A 22,846-nucleotide genomic window follows, 5' to 3' on the forward strand; every position below is an offset into this window, starting at 1 on the left:
CAGATTTTTCATGTACAAGGGTTCATCTCGAAAGAAAGCCCACCGTGGGAAACCTAGGTAATCCATACTTCGACACCGCAGTCTTTGAGTTAAAGTGGGATGATTTAAACAAGAATAGAAATGTTGAGAAACATGCGGCGGTACTTAGTTTCAATTTAGAAAGCGCTATATCTATAGCGACGTGGGCACGGTAACACCTGACGTCGAGCGACTCTGGTGACTAGAAGGCAGGGACCAAACATAATTTTCCCACGGCCGTTGCTTTCAGAGGCGAGTGCTTCAGCTCACAAAGTAATTCTGCCGCTCAAAAACGTGGTTTCGTTTCATTGCATGAGGGCATGGCTGGTATCCAACACGCTAGCGTCGGAGCGTCCTCACACACCTGCGTCTATCGTTAAAAATATTTTAACAAAAGGCGTTGGACAAGACCGACCAGGCGACGAGAGCGCGAAACGCGAGATGGCTGGAAATCCATGCAAGACCGGGTAGGCAATTGATGCATGGTGCTTTTTGTGGGACGGCCACTTGCGCCACATAACACATACACGCTCAAGTATGGTCCTCAGTTTAGCTTCGGTTTCCAAAGGCAACCGAAATTGTTTCTTTTTTTTTTTTTTGCGCAGGCTTGGCGCAGATTGCCTATATTTCGGCAAAATGTAGCAGGATGGAGCAGGGTTAGCCCCTTAGCGCAGTTTGGCGCGATTGGCGCAGCAATCACATCACTAGCAATATGAGCAATTTCTGTGTTTTCGTTGTCGTGTTTCGATGTGGTCGCTTTACATTCTAATTCGTTCATGGCAAACACAGCGTTGCCATCTAAAGCAGGTGTGTTCTCGTTCTTTGAAGCCATGCTGATTTACATCGTTTCGCTCTCGATATTTCTGTTTGTGTTTTCTATGTCATATGTCCTTGTTTGCGTGATTCTCGAATATGATTCATTAGTTCTTTTCTTGCATCCTTACTTTACTTGGTGCAAGAGATTCAGTCTGATGAGATGGATTGTGATGGTCGCTGTACACGAGGCTTCGTGTATATTCTTCGTCGATGTCCTTGTCTGGAACTAGAGCTTCTATATCTGTGTCTAAAGTGGGCAGCCGAATCTTCATATTCTACCTAAATGCTCTGTCATTTAATTCAGTTTCGTGATTTACGTTTGATCCAAAAATGTTGAATCCATGTCACTCAAAATGTCCGTTGCTTTGTTTCTGGGCATAGTCTTGTTTTGACGTTCTATTCATTGTGAAATGTAAATCTCCAGTTGTGTAAAAGATTTTCTCAGTGCTAAGTGAAGCGCTGCGTTAACGTTCTTTGTCGTTGATTGATGTTTATCGAGAGATGTCAGTCGTTCAAGAAGTTCTTGCCTTTTGAAAACTAGTAAGTTTCCGTTAGGTTGCTCGATGAGCCTCGGCTCGTCAGTCCGATAATCAAAACATTGTCAACTGAGTTAATCCCTGGTTTCGGCTCCAAGATGTGCAACGCTAGACTGAGGCGCCTGGTTGTGCTTTTGTATAAATAAACTATGTTTCTTTTACAGCATTTACGTCATATGTACGTTCCACGCTGCCGGACCCTCGATCCAAACTTCTTCTTCCTCATCTCTTTTATTACTCAACGTCCATTTCTTTTTCAACATAGGAAAGGAAATTTCAGCATATAATATGCTAATCACCATCACTTTTGCATACTGTATCACCACATAATCGCCATCATTAGACCCGGCACCACGGGCCTCTGTGGTACGTGCTGTTGCCTTTCTGTGGTGCCGTGGCTCTCCTGAGCCAATAAAGATAAATATTATTATTTGGTGCACTATGAAAGTTTTTTGAAATTTGATTACCATCAACATTTTCGCCGCTTTCCAGTGGGTCACCCTTCCATTTGCCCTGAGCAACGATCACGTGAAGCCCCTGGGCAGCCTGTCGCCTGACCAGTGGCTCGGAACCATGGCTCCATGGCAAGTCCCCAGCTACGTGGACAGCTTCCTCATGATTGTCTTCGGGGGCGTGCCTTGGCAGGTAAATTCTCTTTCGACAAGATCACACCCTACTAAAGAACAGAACGGTTTGAAATTCAAACCGGTTCATACCGTTGCTCGTTCAACAATACAGGTAGCAGGTTCGAGCCTTCGTTTAGCACTATAACCAAACTGCCCACCGGTTTGTTCAAACTGTTATTCGGCCATATATAGTCAAACTGTTCATAGGTTTGAGTGTAGCAATATGCGGACTTGTTCAAACCGCATATGGATGTGGCGGGCCAGTTGAAACCTGCTCACATGTTTGATAAAACTGCCATCATCCCGGTCACACTGTTTACAGGCTTGAGCGTAGCGGTATGAGGACCTGTTCACACAGCATAGCGTCGTGGCGGATTGGTTTGAAGGGGAAAGAGCGCGAACCTGCTTTCAGGGAGTCTTGCGAGCGCTATCCCATGGGAACCGGTAGAGGAGCCGCTGGACTTTCGATGTCGGCTGGCTCTGACCTTGGGGGAGCTGAGGAATTTTTCGGCAAAAGAAAAGAAATGCAGTGGCTATGGAGAGGAAGCAGAGATAGGACGTGGGTGGTCGAAGGTGGACGTTCGGCAGCCGGGCGAGGAGCACCCGGGAAATAAAGGAAAGAAAACCAACCTGGACGCTGCGGAAGCTAAGAAACATAAGCGGAACTGCGAGTGTTCGTAGGCCGCATCCCGGAGGGAAACAACGAGGACTCAAAACAAGCTACAAAACAACAGTGGGGCTCTGAGTGTTCCTCGACCGTGTACTGGAGATAACCCAGCTGGACTCAGCACAAGCAAACTTCTGCCTTTCTTAAGTACTCTTCTCAATATACTGTATTTCAAATACTTTTTAGTGCATTTTCGGTAGTTCGCACATTCATTTTGTCCAGAGTATTTGCTACTCTATCTTAATTACATTTTTCATTATATTGTAGTCAGTATCTCAAATACTTTTTTCAACCTTCGGAAATATTTGTCACCAGAACAATCTACGGAACTACGTAGGGATCGTCACAATCCAGGGTGAAGCTATACCGATTTCAGACTTGGAGGCAAGGGGCCAAAAACAGGACAGGAAGCAAGCACGAGCAAAACGCAGTCAACGAATGCCAACAAGAGACCAAATGAATAGCCATAAGTGCGACCACCTTTATGTGTTTTCATGACCAATTTTTTTTTCAATATAAAGTTGTTTGTAATGGCAAATTAAGCTTCTAGCTAGAAAAAAGCTGGTGACATCATTCGGATTTGACATCTTTTGTCTGATGCTAGAGGGGTTCCATCAGCGGAAGGTGGTGACACCAACGCTCGGTACGGTCACAATGGGACCATATCAAGAAATCGCCGGTCAGGGTGTTCTGGTATGAAAATACGCCAAGCACATTTTATACCAAATCACCAACAGATACCACGGCATGAAAACAACTAATCTACTCGGACTGGTACAGGCTTTCATCATAAATATAATAGTCTACGCTACCCCATTCCTGTAACTAAAAAGTGATGAACGTACCAAAATTAACCTGATGATCAAGAGAGCCTACAAGCGACACCGCAGGAGAAACTTTTGAGGCTCTCAGCATACACAATACTCTTGACGAGATCAGAGCAGCTAAAAGAATTTCCCAACTGGAGAAACTTTCGGAGACTCGAGTGGACAGTGCATTCTCCAATCACTCGGGTTTGCATGCAACAGCCAATTGGGACAAAAGCAGGGCATTCCCACAGAGCTCAGAAAGCTCAGAGAACACCCACCTTCTGCACAACCAAGGGCGCAGACAGGAAAGAGTCAGAGCCATACACATACGCTTCGCATATCCTAAAGACGTGGCCCATGTAGACGCGGCCGAGTATAATAATCTAGACACCATAGCAGTGGCCGTACTTGATCAACAAAATCAAAGAAACGCTGCAAACTCAGTCATTACAACCTCGCCGGAGGTCGGGGAGGTGGTCGCAATTGCCTTGGCGTATTCCTCATCCGCGGCCAATTTCATTCAGCGTCTGAAATAGAGCCATAGGAAATTTCGCGAAAGGGCGCATTACGCCCGATGCCCTAAAACGTTTGGCGAAGGTACCCAAAACCCGGCGCAGATGGACACAACTCGTTTGGGCAGCGGCGCACTCCGGTTTCCGAGAAACAAAGGTCCTCAGTGCGACCCGAGAACTCGCCATCCGCGGCCGCACGATACCCTCTCATCATGAGCAGCTCAAGACTCTTCGTCGTTCAGGTAAGGACCGTATGGTGTCCTACAAGGAAATCTTACAATACTACCAACATGGCATTAGGCATTACCCCGCCTCTCATTAAAGCTTTAGGTAAAACGCAATCAGTTACCGGGCGCCTTTTACAAACGCACACTTTCCCAAACCCAGTGACCTGTATCCTGGGCTATGGACAGCCGATTGAAAGTTATGCGCAGGTAGGGTCGATCTTCAACACATCATGTGGACGTGCCCCCTGATAAGTACTTAAAAACGCATCCCGCCAAAACCTCCACTTCCCATCACCACTCCAGACCAGTGGGAGGCTGCACTGCTTAACTCAGACCCGGATATCCAACTCCGGGTCGTCCAGATGGCCGAAGTCGCCGCCAAAACGAAGGGCCTGGCCGCCGCCTGAGGAAGAAGAGGACGGCAGGCCCACCTGCCTAACCCCCATCTCGGACAACATTGAGTTTACTACTACACTGTTAGCAAAAATAACACGCCCAGACGTGTAAACCGTTGTCCCATAGCGGACGCGTCGAAACGTGTTCGTTTTACACGGAGCCATCTGTGTTTTTCGTCTACACATGAGGTGCTGTGTAAAGTTAACACGCTACACCGTGTTTGCCTTCCGAGAAGCACGGTTCAACGTGTTCCTTATGAAACATGGCGGCCAGCAGCCTAGAACAGGCGAGGGACGAGCCCAGCCAGCCGCGCCTTTCAGCCGAACTGAAAGCATACAGGACGCGTTCGTTCTCGTTCGATGTCTTTTATGCACAGAAAACAGTCTCCGAGCGGCGGACGTAGCTACGTGCAAAGGTACCTACGTACATCGTCGGCGGTCGGTGGCGTCGGCAGCTACGACAAAACCGATAGACAAAAACAAAAACAAAAACAAAAACAAAAACAAAAAAACGAATATTGAACTTACATGGATAAATAGCTCAAGCGAACTCTTGTAATCGGGCGGTAACTTGCGCCACCTAGTGCGATTTCTAGCAACCAATGAAAAAAAAAGCAGGAGTCGGTTAATACGCTGGGAACTATCACGAGTAGACTGCTACTCTACATACATCACAGACAACACGAGCACCACGTAGGACACAGCAGCGACACATACATAAACACAACACCGACACTACGCCCGACACTTCCTACTAACAACGGACTCTCCCCGCGGCGTATATATGCTTGACATGTACGGGTGAGCTCTTTGGTCGCTGACCGTTACCGATTTATAGAAGAAGCCACAAAACACGGCAAAATGGACAGCCGTATGTAAGAACTGTTTGCATTTAAAAAGTATGGGGGCAAAATCTGTAAAATTAGTCCTTTGCGAAAAACAACGATGTACTAACAATAAATCTTAAACCGGCCATGAAAAAGTTCAAATTTTTGTTATTTTCATGCTCGACCAGTGTTATGAGCATTCCGACTCGCTTGAATCAGATAGAAAAACAAATGATTGGGATTTTATCAGTACGTATTCAATAATCAATGGAAATTATACTTGCGCAAGGCATTTTTTATATATATTATTGTGAAGGACATCCGCCCAACACTTCACTTCCGCTAGTTGTAGTACGCGTACGGGAGCAGACGCCTTCACTTTTGGGGCGTTTTGATGCAGATTGTTGTCGTATGTCGTGTTGGTGTCGAGCGAAGCGGTGAGGCTTGGGAGTTTGTGACCGGTGTTATTCGTGATCATTAATGTGGCGCTGATGCGTTTTTTTTTTGTTTTTTTTTAATATTTCTATATAGCCACATTGAAAATTCACGAGCCCTAGGCACTGCATTATGCTAAAATCGCGAGCTCCTTCTCTGTTGACGTCGTTTTTCTGGTAGCACTCGTGTATACTGCAAGCGTTTAAACAGTGCACAGTTTTGCCTACATCCGCGGTGACGTACTCGACCTGTTGAAACTTATTGCTTGCGTCATTTTGGAGTACGCAAGGCAATTATCTCGCTGCTCTGGTTTCGGTTATAAAAGCAAGGCAAAACGCTCGTAGTTCCCGCCCTCAGTACACGTTGGACATCTTCCACACTTTGACACTGGATAACTGGATGAACGAGGATTTACATTTACTTCAGAGGTCACACTCGCCGCTTCCTCACCGTCAAGCAGCAGGATCAGCTGGCGACAAGCCGCGTATGAAAGGCTCGAGCATCAACAGCCCAAGTGCACTCGGTGCCGATGGGGGCGATGCGGGTTTCTGTCAACCGCTAGCCCAGCACAGACCGTGACCGTTCCAGCTCTTCGTCATGACACGGTGTTGCAGAAAGCAGCGTATAATACCACTACACGGACCACCGAAGCGAACGCACTGTTATCGTAAATCTTGGCTTGTGATTGCGCCTAAATTTGTAAATAATCTTATTCTGTTTTCTGGAGACGGAAACGAAGGGCATAACAAAATCGTTTGCATATTCCGCATACCTCGCAAAAGCATCAGTCACCTTGCGAGAAGCGCAAAACACGGTGTCCGCACCGTCCTGGATTCCCAGTCTTTTACCTGCTTTAGAGCAGTTTGTACCTGTTAGTAGGTGTGTCTACTGAAACTGCAACTTGAAACTTGGGGCAGTGCCAGAGGGAAAAGAGACAAATTCGGGCCTCTTCCCAATGTAAAGAAAAACCACTATGTTCTCTACGGAAAAAATTGGTCTCAGTTCATGCATCTGTGGGCAGGTAGAAAATCTTGCACTAGTTTATTCACACCGCATGATGAGCGCAACAAACTCACACGAGTCACACGAGATTTACAGGAAAACATCGGTGGTGACTTAAGTTTCCCTGAAATTCTGTATAACCGGTCGTTTGCGGGACCGAATCATCTACTCGAGCGGTGTGCGTCGCTGTGCGAACACGTCGCTGTGCAAATGCAGTCTAACGACACGAAGCATAGAAACGGCAGATTTAGGGAAACTATCCGAAGTCCCTTGTTCAATTAAAACGACGTAATTTTGTTGAAAACGTCCGCAGCATTTTACTCACGGTATGCGTCGGGAATCTTCCACATTTTGAAACGGAACGAAGGAAGATTTACTTTTAAGAACGCTCGCTGCGTCCTCCCCGACCAGCTGGACAGGATCAGCTGACGACGACGGGGCTAAACCCATCAAACGCAACCCCACAACAACCAATATGAGCTCCGCGTTAGTGCGGGTTTCTACCTACAAGCACCGCACCACACACCACGAACGTTTCGGCCCTTTCTCGCATCGCCGTGTTGCCCCAAACAGAACGAGATCGCCGAAGAAGAACGCAGCGCTGTCGTGAACCTTGGCTTGTGGTTGCGCACTCGTGGACCCTGTGACTCCCCTCGCTTTCAAAGCACACACGACGAATGGTACTTTCCGTCTTCCGGGAACGACACAGGGGCACTTCTCCGGTCACGTCTTCACTATGTGCTCGCAAACTGCGAAGCTCTATGCGAAGCTTCTCGCGTCCCGTCAAACCAAAACAATAGCGGCTGCCAGAAATTTCTCCGGTCAAACAAAAAGAACGAAAGCCAACCGGCTCTTGCTTCCACCGTACATCGACGTTGCGCTTGCAGTTGCGCCATGGCCAGATCGGCCAGATCGCTTGAAGTTGAAGCAGTTGAAGGTTAAAGCAAAAACGAAACCAACTGCAATGTCACGTGTTCACATCGAAGACACGCTTTTTATATCCATTTTAACTGTTTTGAACGAATAATTGGACCCATGACTTTATTTGTGGTGTGTAAGAAACTATTATCAAGAGCCCTAAACCAAATGCAAACATGGGCGACATGAGGGAAGCCGCATTGCCATCGACCAGAATATGGCGGCGAGCCACGGTAAGCGCGGGTTTCGCCAACGTCCCGCGACATGGCGTAATTGCTTTTGGTGCATATCTGTTTCCGAGACATGTTTCTTTCCGCGGCATTTGTCTCGACGGTCCTTTCTAAGTGTGTCCCCAAGCGTTCCGGTGCTTCGATAGCCGGCAATGCCGCGGTCGTCGCCGGAGGCGATGCGTGTTATCGAGGTCGGCTACACGGTCATGCGTGTATGACCGAACCAAAACACGTTTTTTACAACCTCTCATGATATCTGAACGTATTATCCGTTACTCATCGTGTAAATTTATGGTAATTTGTGTAAATAGCGTGTTTTTCACCCCAAATATTCACCAAATACACGGCACTTGCTAACAGTGTACTACTACTACTGCTATAATTGATAAAAATAATTCAATTTGCGAACATGGCGGGATTGCAGCCACCGGAGTCCCCTCATGATATTTATTACATCTGGGAATACCGATGCGTAGTGGAACCCACGCAAAATCAACTGTGGTCCACTCGCAGCCTCACACTTGTTGTTCTTACATCACTGATACGCTCACTGCTGGAAACCACGCTACGAGCATCCAAACATCTGGACGAGTTTTCTCGAAGCGAGGGTAAACCTATTTTGGTAAACCACGGTGCATAGGACGGAAAAAGTACCTAGGTACTGTAGTAAACGGCTGGATATAGAACAAATAATTATTTTTGATTGGGCAGTAAGATGCGCTGTCTATCGGCGAAACAAGCCGGTCATTTTGTTTATCCTCTTTTCCCGCTGGTTGCTTTCGATCTAGTAAGGTATTTTAAGTCAAAATATAATAATGTTGTACTTGAAGACCAATTTATTTGCTTCAGGTGGTACAAAAAAATTTTAGCTACTATGCTAGAGTTTGTCGACGAATATTCGAAAATGTAAGAAACATTTCCTTCAATATGTTTCGCCATAAACAACGCATAACTTTCCCGTGTGCCTTCCAATCTGGCAACGCCGGTGCTGTTGTCTCGTTTTTGTTCCTTGCGACGCACGTTTCTGCGATTCCTGCTGATCTCAACAGGGGGGCTATGTTGCGCTTTTTGCACTCCCAGGAGACTAGGGAGAAGGAAGTGACGTCAACAACGCAGCAAATGCAGATTGGATGTTGATTTTGTTTTCTTCTGTCAACATCCAATCTGCGTTTGCTCTAGTCGTTGACGTCACTTCCTTCTTCCAAGTATCCTGGGAGTGCAAAAAGCGCAACATAGCACCCCTGTTTGCCCTCTCTTCCGTTTGCCCAAGCAATCCACCGGTGACGTGAAGCTAAGCTTCTCGTCACCGTTGAATTGCTGGCCACCGGGGATATGTAGAAACCTCGTTGCTGTCGGCATACTGTCGGCGCACTGCGAACAAAAAAACAGTACAATGTCCCAGCTGTTCACCCCCGAAACGAAGACTTCATCGAGGATAACCCCCTTCTCCGCAAAGTAATCGCTGCTCACGAGTTGACGTGCATAATGTAACAAATTAAACGTGTTAGTATAAATGCATATCAACACTCGTTCCAAAACATTTCTTTACTCACCATAAAAACGCTTGCAAGGCTTATGTACCGTCATATGTCTTGGATCTCGGACTGCTGAAGAGTGATGCGTTCGCGGAGTGCTGTCGTCGGTTAGTTTAGTAGTCCCTCTGAACTACCGCTTTGCTTGACGTGCTAATAGGTTGATGGTGCGCCATTAATATAACAGCCGGATCGAACTGAATGTTCGGCAGAATCAAGCAGAACTTTTAGCCCTCATTAAGCGACTTCGCGGCCATTTTGCTTGTAGGTACAGCTCCTCCCTCGGCGCCCTTGCTCTCCCCAGTCACGTGACCTAGAATTCCCCCTTCTAGGGACAATAGTTAACTTTAACCCACGGTTCGCGTTCGAGAAAACGGGCCCTGTGTTGTTTCTGTCGCTCATGTCGCCTTCCAAGCGGCACATGGCGATGAATACATATCAAGCTGTTCTTGAACACGTTTCGCAACCCTGTATTTGTTATTAGAAAACTGCAATTTGCCGTAACTAAATAGGGAAAGTTTATAATTGAATACTAAGCTTCCTTTGCTAATCTATCGATCGCAGTTTCTGGCAAATGTACTATCAAAATATGCTTCGTAAGTTAATGAGTCGTTATTTTTGTTAGCTCATGTGATTCTATTGTAAAGCACAAAAATGGTATCATTTTAAATATTTCGTTTTTAAGATAGTCATTGTCTGTACAGTTCATTGCTTACTTTTTGCATTTACTATGTCAACAGACCTTTTACGGAAATTATAGTGGTAATTGATACTTCATAATTGCCGACGAAATGTTCAATATCAGAAACTGTTCTTTATTTAAAAGCTCAATAATAAACAAACACCTAAAAATAAAGGTACATTGAGACTATATCACAAAGAACTGTAATAGAAGTCTCTTGGCCAGAGGCGTTGGGTGAGAGTATCCTCGGGTCCCCATACTACCAGTAAGCTCTTGTAATGTGAAGAGCTATCAAAGCGAATATTGTGGCACGACACTTTTAAGACGTATTCACAGGAGGAAGAAATCCCTTTCTTTACTCCCCGACATGCACATTGTGTGGTACCACGAACACGCTTTTTCGTGGAGGCGCGCTGACATAGGCATCCCCGGAGAAAAGGAAAGCTTTCGCTCGGGCTATATAAACTGCCCCCGCCTTGGCGGATCATCTCGTCCTAATTGACGGCATTTTGTTCGCGTGCCTTGCAACTTTACAGATCGTGCTTTCCAGGAACTGGCGGTGACATTGGAATCACGACTTGAGCAGGTTGTCGGCTTGTTAAACTTTTCTTTTACTTTTAGAGCGCAGCTCTTAGGGGCCCGTTCCCGGCTTGAGCGGCGTCGCCGTCGGCGTCGGCGTCGCCGTCGCCGTCGCCGTCGGCGTAACCAAGGTCATCCCAAGGTCACGTGACCCCCAAGCTCACGTGACCCCTTCCAAGGTCATCTCAAGGTCACGTGACCCCAAGATGACCCCACGTGACCCTTTGAAGGTCACGTGACCCCAAGTCACGTGACCCCTCTGAGGTCACGTGACCCCCGAGGTCACGTGGTCGCCTCCCCAAGGTCACGTGACCCCCGAGGTCACGTGACCCCTTCCAAGGTCATCTCAAGGTCACGTGACCCCTCTGAGGTCACGTGACCCCCCGAGGTCACGTGACCCCTCCAGGTCACGTGACCCCAAGGTCACGTGGGGGTCACCTTTGGGGCCACGTGGCCTTGAGGTCACCCCCAGGTCACGCCTCCCCGAGGTCACGTGACCCCCTCCCCGAAGTCACGTGACACCCCCCCCCCCCCGGAGCATATTAAAGAATGAGGGGAGGAGGAGGAGAAGGGGGAGGGGTCTACCCTCCCCTCAGTACCCTTCACTCCTCCTCCTCAAGAGCTGCGCTCCAATTCGGCGTTACAGGGATTTGTAAACGGCTTCCATTTTTTCACGAAATTTTTATTATCCATCAATGCAGTCCTCAAGAAGGTCCTCATAACATTGGATATAGATTACTCGTTATTTGTGTTACATTCACGCTTTCACCCAGCATCTTATTTTTTTTAACAGGAAGCAGTTCGTCGTCTCCTGTATCTGATAGCGCTGGTGCCGTAATCGCGTACCGCCATCTAATGGACGCCTCCATTTTCCTACTCTGGACAGCTCGCACCGAGCCTTGCTGTCGAGAGTGCGACCCCTTAAGTCATCTGCTAATACTGACATCCTCTTCGGTCACCCGCCGTCCCTCTCCGAAAGCTGTCTTCGTGTGAATACCCCTTTACAGCGATCTTCGAGGTGCGCTGCATGAATATTTGTTAAGGCGAAAGCCTTATATGCCTCATCGTTCAGTCGACCGTCAAAGTCTTTGAATGAAAGTACATCAGCGACACGAAAAGTACCAGAAACACGTCGGCGACACGGAACGTACCAAAACCAAAAGTACCAATGAAACGGTGCCCAAGTGCGTCGTCAAAGAGCGTGGTGTCTTCGGAGGTTCGCTATCACGTTTACATCGGCATTTGCGCTTTCACCTTCAAGTCGTCTAGGAATAACACAAAAGACCCCGTGAAATTTTACATTTTATTGTCGCGATAGCAAATCAGATTCCTTGTTAAAAGTATTGAGGATCAGGAGCTGGTGCATAATTTCACCTATTTTCCTCCCCCCCCCCCCCCCCCTCACACATGGCGTTGAAATGCCTTCCCATAATTTAGGTGGAAGGCAAGTTCGCTAACTTTATCGTTATACGCTCGTGGGCTACACGGTCGCCTTGCACTTTTGGGGAATTTTTAGTACGTTAGGAAACCCTAGTCTTAAACACGTCGCATGTAAAGTAGACAAACATAAAGGAACGACAACATATCGCTGAAAGCAACAAGAACGCCACAACGCTAAAACAAGATCGAAAAATACTGCTCCTGAACGGCCAACGCCATAGTCACGCCTGAAGAGCGTAGTAGGCCTCGAAACGTAGAGTTTCTACTTTTAGGACTTTGTTGGCTGACGTCCTTTATTTATTGTTCTCCGAACCACAGAGGTTTCTGTCAGATACTTATTTTTAAATGCAAAATAGATCCGCGCGCATTTTCGTGGGCACGATCGACTTCAATGCCACCGAATGGGACCTCCTAGGCCGCGTTCACACTTGCGGAGAACTCTCTAGCCGTCGACCAAACTTACTGTGCGTAATAAACGGCGCCGTTCACATCTGTTGCCACCCGGCGCGTTAGCGCGACTCCGGTCTTTCGCGGATATCAGAGTAGACTGCTTTTGGCTCGTGTGGTGTTTAAAAAACTTCTCTCGCAGACTTCCACTTTCATTTAACGGTGACAAGCAGTGCCGAGAAAATGCCCAACACCCCCTTGGAGAAACGAGAATACAATCATAAAATAACGAGCAAACAGCGACAAGGTGTGTATGGGAACAACGAAAACTCCGGCGGCCATCCCAACAACTCGGACGACTCGGCTAAGATGTGACGCCGGCAAACGTCATTTCTTCGGTGCGTTTCAATTGCCGGCGGCGACACGGAAACGTTTTCTGCGCTGTAACAAGCGATTCCGGACCGAATGCCCCCGCGGTCGAATATTATGTCGCCGGCGAGGGAATTGCTCTCCTTGCGTCAACTTCCCCGCGGATTCGCGTCCGAATCCGCAAGTGTGGACGAGCCGATACTGCGAAAAAGCACTTGGAAAATCGGGGTCATCTATCGGGTCGCCTGAAACGCGGAAAACTTGACTGACGGTTTTATTTTCGAAATCACATATTCCCAATATCGAGCACAGGGTGAAAGAGGTATCCGTAATACATACCCAGATCGAAAGTGTTTCAGAGGAATCAGACAGAGCTAGCGCCGGAGTGTTTTCACAAAGCGATCACAAACTGTGGCAACTGAAACCACCCCGAAAACAAGGCCTGCCCCCCCCCCCCCCCCCCCCCGGATGATGTCAATATACTTCGTTTCAGCTTTAGTCAGGACGCAGCCGACGCTACCAGCTAATGCTACCGATCAAGCCGCGCCCAAAGCGGCAATGACTTGGTCTCTTCTGTTTTCGATTGGTTCAGCAATGATAAAACACGTAGAGCTACATGAAAAACGCCACGAAGGTGCTCTTTTGAGGCGGTCTCATTGCCCGCATCAAATGGTCTCGTCGGCTGCGTCGGGACTTTAGGGGAAACGAAGTGCAATGGATTCACGAAGCGCCGCATACAGGTCGCGTCAGCGTCGCCGTCAGCGTGTCTCAAAGCGCACGCATCTGCACTGCACGCGCAAGACGCACGCGCAAGACGCACGCGCCAGACGCAGCACACGCGCCAGACGCACGCGTCTGTCCCCCTGCAGTGGTGTACCCTAGCATAGCTTCCTGTATACTCCCAAAGCCTGGCAGTTCGGCGACGAAGCCATGGAGTATCCGGTCGCAGATTTCGATCGCGAGGATCGGATAGCACAGAGCCTCAAAGAGTCATTCCTCGGGGAACCTGGACGTCAGCGCACAGCTTTTGCAGCGGCGAGGGCCCGAAACACACTTGTTCGTTCTGGAGGAGTGTGTTTCGGTGTCTCGCCGCAGCGGGGCGCCAGTCACGTGGCTCTTTTCTCATCCGTTGTCTGCTGCTCCACCTTTTCAATTTTGGCAGCCGGTTCTCGTGATCTATCTGGCCGTTTATAGGAGGCTATGACCCTGGCCAAGCTTCCACGTGTTTGCAGCTTGGGGCGGGTCGGGGGTCCAATAATGACCGCGTCATGCGCACGCTTTGTCTTCTTTGTAGAGCCATTGCAGGGCAGGGCGTCATACGGAAATATACATGTGTGAGTCAGCCTTTAAGGGGCGCTTTAACGATGTTTTACTTTGCGCATATGCTACTTAGGATGAATACCAGATATCTGTAACCAGGGCTCTCCGTTTTCGAGAAATCCGATAATATCCGAAAGCACTCGTCGGTAAAATTATTTTGAATTCGTATCCTTCCAACAAGCTCCAAACTCAAAAACTCAGTTGAAAAAAAAAAGAAAAGGAAAGGAAAACTTTAAAATATTAAAGGACACTTTCTTCGTCCCCTTGTTATTGTTTCCAAGTTTAACGTTCCACTTTTCCCTATCGAAAGTTTAAAAATGCATGTCCTCAGAACCCTTTTCAGAAAAGGCAAGAGTCGTTTTCACGACAACGGCCGATCCAAGGTCAAATACATAGCCAGTTCAAGCGGGGTCTTTCCTCCCGGATATGTTTCTAAGACCTCCAGTCACCTTCCTGGGACCCCCTTTGGTGCAGACTGAACCTTTGCACACGTTCCCCTCCCATCCTTGTTGACGACACAAATTCGAGATTCAGTCAGTTGCACTAATGTGGCAATTTGGGTGAGTTGCTTCATGATCGTAGAGAAGCGCTGAAAAAAAAGAGACTAGGACAAGAAGTTGACGTAAACACTGGAGCACTGGAAACTATCGAGCATTCGTTTTTGCCACTAATGATCAAAATTTTGATTTAAAGAAAATTTTCTTTGGAGTTTCACCATATTTTATTGCTCCTCTCAAACATAATTATTTGAAGTTGAACACCCCTGAAATACTAAACACCTATAAAAACTCAGAATTTTGAGTGTTATAAGTGAATGTTCCGAAAAATGAGAATTACGGAGAAAAAAAATGAAATCCGAAAAACGCCTGCCGATTTTCCTCAATCATTGGCTTTGAGAATGCAGGATCTTGTCTATAACCCATAAAAAAGCGCGGTAGTCTTCCTCCTTGTACGATGGTAATCAAGAAAAAAAAAAAAAAAAACTAAGAGCTTTTGAACTCGGAGCCACAACAAACGGCCAAAAGATTTGTAGTCGATTTTTTCCCGCTAATGTTGATCGTAGCCACGCGCTGGGGTTGTCAAAGTACAGGGCACGCGTTGAGGTCCAGACGTTGTGATAGTTCCGCTGCTGTCGCCATTGAAGCGATTTGACGCGATTCCCTACTCTAATGCTTGTCGAGCTATCCACTGATTGTCGCGAGCCTGAATAGAGTGCTCAGGCAATGCTCGGCTCCAATCAATAAGCCGAATTTCAATATCGTCACTGGTTGACTAGATATATTGACTGGGGGACCCAGCGACCCAACGTTATTAGATTAGCCCAGTTAAGGACCTGCTCATAGACGCTGCTTGCTCAAGCAGTAGCCCCCCTCCCCTCTGCCCCCACGAGTCCCCTGGCGTCGTTCGACGCGCCGGACGGCTTCTATGGTAACTGCAGTGTATTCTATGGAATACGTACGTTTCCAAGCGCAGCGTCTGGATGGCGTCCTGCCGTACTCTACATGGACCTAGCCTTCGAGATTTTTTCCGCGCTATCTGCTCCGGCTTTGTCCAAACTCTCGACTTCCCCGCAGAAAAAGCGAGCAGAGACAGTTCTCTCCATCTCCGTATGCGGCGCTTATATTCAAACCGGAAACGGAAACAGACTAGCTTGAAAGCATGTTGCAACGTTACTAAAACACTCAGTTGGGAAACTCCCATAGAGACAGCTTTGAAAGAGTGGCCCCAATCTGTCTCCGAGCACCGAGCTAATGACGAACACAACGCCACCATTTCTCCCGCAGCGGCCACTCGAGGAACTGCACGTGACTTCTATTTTGGCTTTAAGAACAGATACAGCGGAAGAGGTTACCGCGGTGCCACCCCCGTCTCCCCGGCGGACGCGCCGCGTCGAACTATCGAAGTTAAAATGCACCTAGGTCGGGACGCGCTACCTGAAAGGACCGCTGAGGCATGGTTGTATAAAAACAATATTAATTGTGCCGCAAAACCCTGCAAACTAAAGATTTTAAAACCATAACGCGCCCCTCTTTTTGTACTAAACTCCAATAAATTTCCTACAAAAAGTGTCTTTTCCGTTTGTTTTTACGCAAAAACCGGCTTTCAAGAAGCTCAAGGTGACCACAGTACAGACAAACGATAAAGAGTGGCGCTGTTGTCGCATTTAGCTCGGTCTCGGTGGACGCCAGCGGCCCAGGTTTCGACGGCGAGTTTCCCAATTGAGTTTTTTAGTAACGTTGGCACGTTGTCAACTGTGAGCTCGACGCATGAATCTTGCAGTTTCATTGTTATCATCAAAACATATACACGTAAGCCGATTCCTGTTCATTCGTAATTTTTATTAGCAGCTCCGGTCTTTGCGTTCTATCGCTGCATGATACCTCGGAGTGCAAGATTTAGTACGATTCTATATTTGTCCTCTTCCGATACTATCTGAATCGGCGAGGACAGGCCGAGAAATATTAGTCTCATCATCCATGAGAACAGTTTTCTAAACTTAACTTGCGTGCACAGACATTTGTTATACACCCTTTGCGCTTTGAAAAGTTGAACCTTCAAATTTCGATGAACCTCTTCCTTGCCAAAGGTCTGTTTGTTGCGGCGAGATGCGGGGAGCACATTTCGCGCTGCTCCTGATTTCCGTTGACCGACGCTAAATCTGGGTAATGATAATTCGCTGCTATTTTTTGTATTGTTGGGTCTGGTTGTAAGCGGCACCAAGCGACCCACAGTATCAGTCACTACCGGCGAATTCAATGGCCTGAGGAGCGCAGCCAGCGCGCGACAAATCTCGGAGGTCATGCTTTGGAACACACAGGTTTGCAACGAAAATCGAAAGGGCGCTTCAAATGACGGGATACAAACTGAAGGGAATAAGGGGGGGGGGGGGGGGTGGATACCCCCCTTCGCGGTTGTTTCACAACAGAAGTAATCTAGCAACGCCGCTACGACCTCCAAACTTTGTCATGAAGTTTTACGAAAGACAGATTGAAAGAAAACGTTCGCCTTTATTCATGACGTTACACCGCAACAAAGAGGCTTCATGGTCAATGGCGTTGCATGCGAGCATATGTGGGTCCCACTAGTGCCTGTCAGCTCTTCTAAAGTGAAAAGACAAAAACAAAAAACATTGTCACTGAATATCGTCGCACAGCCCATTTGGAAGGGAGGTGCAACGATTTCATTACCTTGCTTATATACCAGTTACAATGCTTCTCTGGCGTGTATAGCACATGAAACACACGTTCGTTTTTTTTTTTCTTCCTAGTTTAATGGCGGAGGCAAAAAGAATTAAAGAAAAACAAGCTACGTTTTTTGCCTCAACTTGCAGCCAGAACAAACGGCCAAGTGATCTGGACCCGGTTATAGACCTTTTTTTAGCTTTCTCTCGTCCCCCGCCACCTAATAAAAGTATCCGGTATAAGCGGAAGAAAAAAAAACACTGCTAGTCTAGACTACTTGCGAATAACAGAATCATAATTGGAAGGTTTCTAGCGCCCTAACTCCTAACTCCTCCTCCCTGTAACGCCGGATTAGAGCGCAGTTTTTGAGGAGGAGGAGGAGGGGAAGGGTGCTGAGGGGAAGGTATATCCTTCCTCCCTCCTCCTCGCCCTCTCATCCTGTCTGCTACTTTTCCCTCCGAGTGGCGTCGCGGTCGTCTCACGAAGGTCATGTGACCTCACGGGGGTCACGTGACCCTCGTGAGACGACGGCGACGCCTATGAGGTCACGTGACGATGACGATGACGTTATCAGTGACGTCACTGGTGACGTCATCCGTGACAATGCCGATGCCGATGATGTAATTAGTGACAATGAGGATGACGGTGGGGATGCCGACGACGTCATCAGTGACGTCGTTGATGGCGTCATCAGGGACGATGCAGATGCCGATGACGCCATCAGTCACGTCACTGATGACGTCATCAGGGACGATGACGATCCGGATTCCGATGACGTCATCAGCGATGTCACTGATGACGTCATCAATGATGTCACTGATGACGTCATGAATGACAATGACGTCAACAGCGACGATGACAATTCCGATGACGTCACTGATTACGTCATCAGTGACGTCACGCGTCCCGTAATGCACCGCGCGGTTACGGCGACGGCGACGCAAACGCCGCTCAAGCCGGAAACGGGCGCCTAAGAGCTGCGCTCTAAAATTCAATTTGTAAATAGTTAAAAAATAAAGGGGAGGCAAAACGAGACAGAGTTACTGCTAGGCTTATACCCTGAATGTCTTCTATTGGCGTGCCGACGGCAAAATGACGTTTTCGCTTGTACCGGAAGTGACAAAATTCAAGACGGCGGCGCGTTTGTGGAAAAGGTCTTTATGTTGTCGATGTTTATATCAGCCGCCCGCTGGAGGCTGCAGAGCACAGGGTACGCGCTGAGTTCAAGACATTGTTAGGGTTCGGCTATTGTGTCATTGCAGCGATTGGTCACGAGCGACTACCTGAATGCGTGTCAAGCCATTGATTATCACGAGCCCGAATAGAGTGCTCACGCAATACTCGGGTGAAACCTATGAGCCGCGTTCAAATATCGTCACTGGTAGACTATGCCAACACTGCGTCCCCCAAACTACATCATCAAGTTCGCGAAGGAGACATTGAAAGAATATGCCCGCTTTTATTCTTCAAATTACACCGCAACAAAGGGGTTTCTCGGACAATGTCGATGCGTGCGCGTCAGCGTCAGGCATGTTGGCTTCATACATTTGTGTTCGGAACATTTCCTCAGACAGTTTGCTTGAATTCGTGTGAAACGTTGTGATTATCGCTCCTTTACTCTAAAAACGACAAATGAGTCAATCTTATTCTGTTTTATACGTTCATTATAAATGAAAACTGTGCATAGACCTTATTAGCATCACTTTTTAAAACAAGATAATGCGACATCAATTTTGGTTTCGTTTCGGTTTTAACTGTGCTCCATGAAGCGCATCTCAACTGGAGTTGTTAGGTCCATGTATTGTGTACACCGGACAACTTAGTTGAACTCAAAGACAGTTGGGAGCTGCCAACGATCGTTGGCTTAATATCAGTTGAGATCGCTTCTGTAACTAGGGTAGTGTCCGCAGTTCATTTGCATAATGTATTATGAGTGTGAGCTCGTCTTTAGAGTGTCTTGTTTTTTCTCGCGTCCATGATCACGAAGGGTGATAACCCAAATACCAATACCCTGCCCCTTGTTGCGCCCTGTTCTTCCTTTTGTCCTCGTCCTTGCTGCGCAAAAGATTGCATAAGATGTCAAACCAATTCGCCTAAACAACCACTCTTCTGGAATCCTCTCACATTTGCGCGTCGGCAAATATTCCAGAACGTGTTGCAGAGGGTGCTGTCCGCGAAGACCGAGTTCCGGGCCAAAGCGATCTGTTACGTCGGCGGCGTGGGCTCCCTCATCCTGTGCGTGCCTGTGCTGCTTCTGGGACTCGTCGCCAGGACTGCCCGTAAGTTCCTTGGTTCTGACAAAAATTGGCGGCGACTTTTATCCCCACAGCGCTCGTGAGGCATTGCGAAACAAAAAGAAGCCGCAATATACGACTTGCGAGGTGAGTACCTAAGCTCATGTTACGAGATTTAACAAAAAAACAAAAACATAACAGCCTTTCCACTCTTGTGAAGAAGGAAGACCAGCGGAGCCGTACTCGATAGACTGTGTGCTTCTTCTTCGTCGTCGTCTGTTTTTCGCGCTGTTTCCTACAATGAATTCCCACCAACGCGCCCAACTATCCATTCTTCTATTATAGCTGAAAAGGTTGGCGCCATCTACGAGCGACGGCGGAAACCATACTGGTTGTGTGCTTTCCGCCGTCGCTTATAGATGACGGTAGCTGTCCAGGTAGGTTTGTGTCGAAATATATGGACACGATCCTGGGGAACCTAGCCCTTAACAACCCCGCTGTAAAAAAAAAAAAAAAAAAAGAAAACACTTAAACTTCGACTGGATACTTGCGTTTCCGGCTCGTCGCTCGCCCTCCCGCGGCGGATACGAGGAGCTCTCTAGTGAGGGTCTCCTCGATCTTCCCCTCAGCGGAGACGGCTGAACTGTTCGCGACGTTGGCTCGCGAAATGTCATTTCTAAATGCAAACAACTCTTCGGTGATCCAAAGTAGTGCTGCAGCGTGTATAAAATTGTACCTTGTTATATAGTTTTAGTATTGCGTACAGAAATAAATGCAAGCATTGTACGTTTGCGTCAGATTTGCCTGCTCCACGCTGCGCATACACGTCGTCGCCATGCGCCAATCCAAGACTGAAATTTTGGGCTTCGCGCACTTGCAATGTGGAACACGCAATGTTAACGCAAACAAACAATCCTTGCTTTCGCTCGTATACCCAATACTAAATCTCGCTTTTGTTTCATCAGTTTCCAACGCCTTCGAAACGTTCTGCAATGAGCAGACGTGCAAGCATTCCTTCGAACTGGAAAGGTTGAGATTTACAAACCGACGTCGCGTAATAATAAAAGAGACTAAATGTTCATAAAAATAGGTACTAAAAAAAAAAAAAAATACAAGAAGAGAATTTGCTCTTTTATTTTATTTTTTTAATTTTTTTATTTTGGGGCTTTTGGTCTGGAAGGATCGGCGCCTACTTTGGAAGCTTTGCCGGTTGCCAAAACGTCGTGACTCTGATAGTACCAGATGCTTTACCCACAGTTAATGATGTTTTACGTGGATCTTTCAGATTAGCTAGAACGTTTTCATTTTTTATTATCTTATATTATAGCTTGTCAGATAATAATTCTGCAATTGGCAATAGTGATGATAATTGGCACACTTTTGATTGCCATACTTGTTCGCGCGTTTGAAATAAGGTCAGAAGCAACAAATTATATTACAGTTTCAAACTGCGTATTAAAATATCTTATTTGTATTATTATTATCAATACAAACTGAGGCAATGTAGGCCCCCAATAAACGCCACGATCACAAAAAATATGCAATTTAACCATAATGCTTCTCATAACGGTATAAGTTTGTTTTCTTTTTACCATTAGAAAAACTGACATCGTTATCGGGGTCGAAAAACAGTCAAACACTTGATGTTATATAAAGTAATATGCGCCTCGTGTTTCCTAAGAAAAATTACATTTCTGTTGTTTGATTTACATTCCGTCTTTGGGTTTTTGTATTGAGAACTGCTTTTCTTAATTTATAAGTTCTCTGAGCATATCATAAAGGCATTACCCGTGGGGATATTTTGTAAATTTTGGATTGATTCTGTTATTTTTGTGTGTGAGTAGTGTTAAAGCAATTAATCGTGTTAAAACCCAATAGCTAGTTAAAAGACCCACGGTTACATATTTTACATTAAAAATATCTGAGCAAGAAAAGGCAGCAGGAACGCACAAATATGAGCACTGCTATTATTATCAAATACAATACCTTATGTTGATCGAAGGTGTATGAAAGGCGCTGTATTTAAAGGGTGACTGGACTCTTCGAAATATTTTATATACCTGGATCGGACACGTATGCCACGAAATGAACTTTCCGAGAACTTCTTTAACTGAATAAATACGCTGTGAGACACTTAATAAATTATGAAAGAACCAGAAATTACCCCCTATAGTAATAAATTAAATCCAAAATAGACGTTAGTTTCGGTTTCGTTCCAAAATTAAAACGGCCTCCCGGAGTCAATATTACGCTACGAACCGTTTTTGTTCTCAGGATAAAGAGATGACCTGCGCTCATAGCACTCTAGCTTCCGTGTAGAAGCGGGAATAAGTTGTGTCGCTCAGTGAAGCCAGCGCACGAGACAGGCCCAGCAACTGGTATATCCCGGCACACACCTCCAACCAGCACTATAACCGCCTTTTTGGAAAACGAGTGGCGCCACCTATAGTGAATTGTAGTCGCGAATAATGAAGAATTGGCAATATTCAGCGCTTCGTGGGAATACCAACACGCCTAACGCATCTTCCACTTTTTTTCTTTTCGTTATCCGCGTCACTTTTTTCTTGTTCTTTCTCTTGGAGCCACTGCCACCAGAGCTCACAGTTTTCCCCAAATCGCTCCTGTCTATTACCTAATGCTCAAGTACTGGAGATCGGAACGGACACACATTGGATTTGAGTGTTGCATCTGAGTTCAACTGCGACTCGTGTACTCGCTCATTTAACACGGGCAGTGCCTCCTGCTTAGTTTCAGTGCCTGGCAAAACGGCCTCTCGAGGCCGTCGTGCGTCCGCACATGGCGAGCGCGTGAGGGCGCCGTGTTAACATGGTCCGCCTAAAAAGTCCAGAGTTAAGAGAGGGAGCAACTCAAACCGTGGAGAAGTTTAATGATCGAATGGCGGACGCGTCCTGAGAAGACTTCTGGTAAGTGAGCATGCGTTCTGTTGTTACGTGTCAGGAAGGAAGGCGGGCGCAAATGCGGAAACGCTTGCAAGCGCCAGACGCTTTCGTCGATCTCCTCGCAGCCAGACAAAAGGTCCCAAATATAGCGGTCTACCACGCCCGACATCAAAAAAATATCTGTTTTTTTTCCTTTTTTACGT

General features: G+C 47.0%; 1 protein-coding gene across 5 annotated transcripts in view; it reads left to right on the plus strand.

Moving 5' to 3' along the window:
- LOC115328303 (high-affinity choline transporter 1) overlaps positions 1-22,846 on the plus strand; it is a 70,551-nt gene that overhangs the window by 36,946 nt on the left and 10,759 nt on the right. For all 5 annotated transcript variants that reach the window (XM_040218592.3, XM_040218571.2, XM_040218584.1 and 2 more), the window contains 2 exons: positions 1,863-2,015; positions 19,659-19,788. In XM_040218592.3, coding sequence (XP_040074526.1) covers positions 1,863-2,015; positions 19,659-19,788 — 283 coding nt within the window. The remainder of the gene's footprint in view (positions 1-1,862; positions 2,016-19,658; positions 19,789-22,846) is intronic.

The sequence above is a fragment of the Ixodes scapularis genome, unplaced genomic scaffold, assembly GCF_016920785.2.
Source record: "Ixodes scapularis isolate PalLabHiFi unplaced genomic scaffold, ASM1692078v2 PGA_scaffold7__128_contigs__length_106722199, whole genome shotgun sequence".
Taxonomy (NCBI): Eukaryota; Metazoa; Arthropoda; class Arachnida; order Ixodida; family Ixodidae; genus Ixodes; species Ixodes scapularis.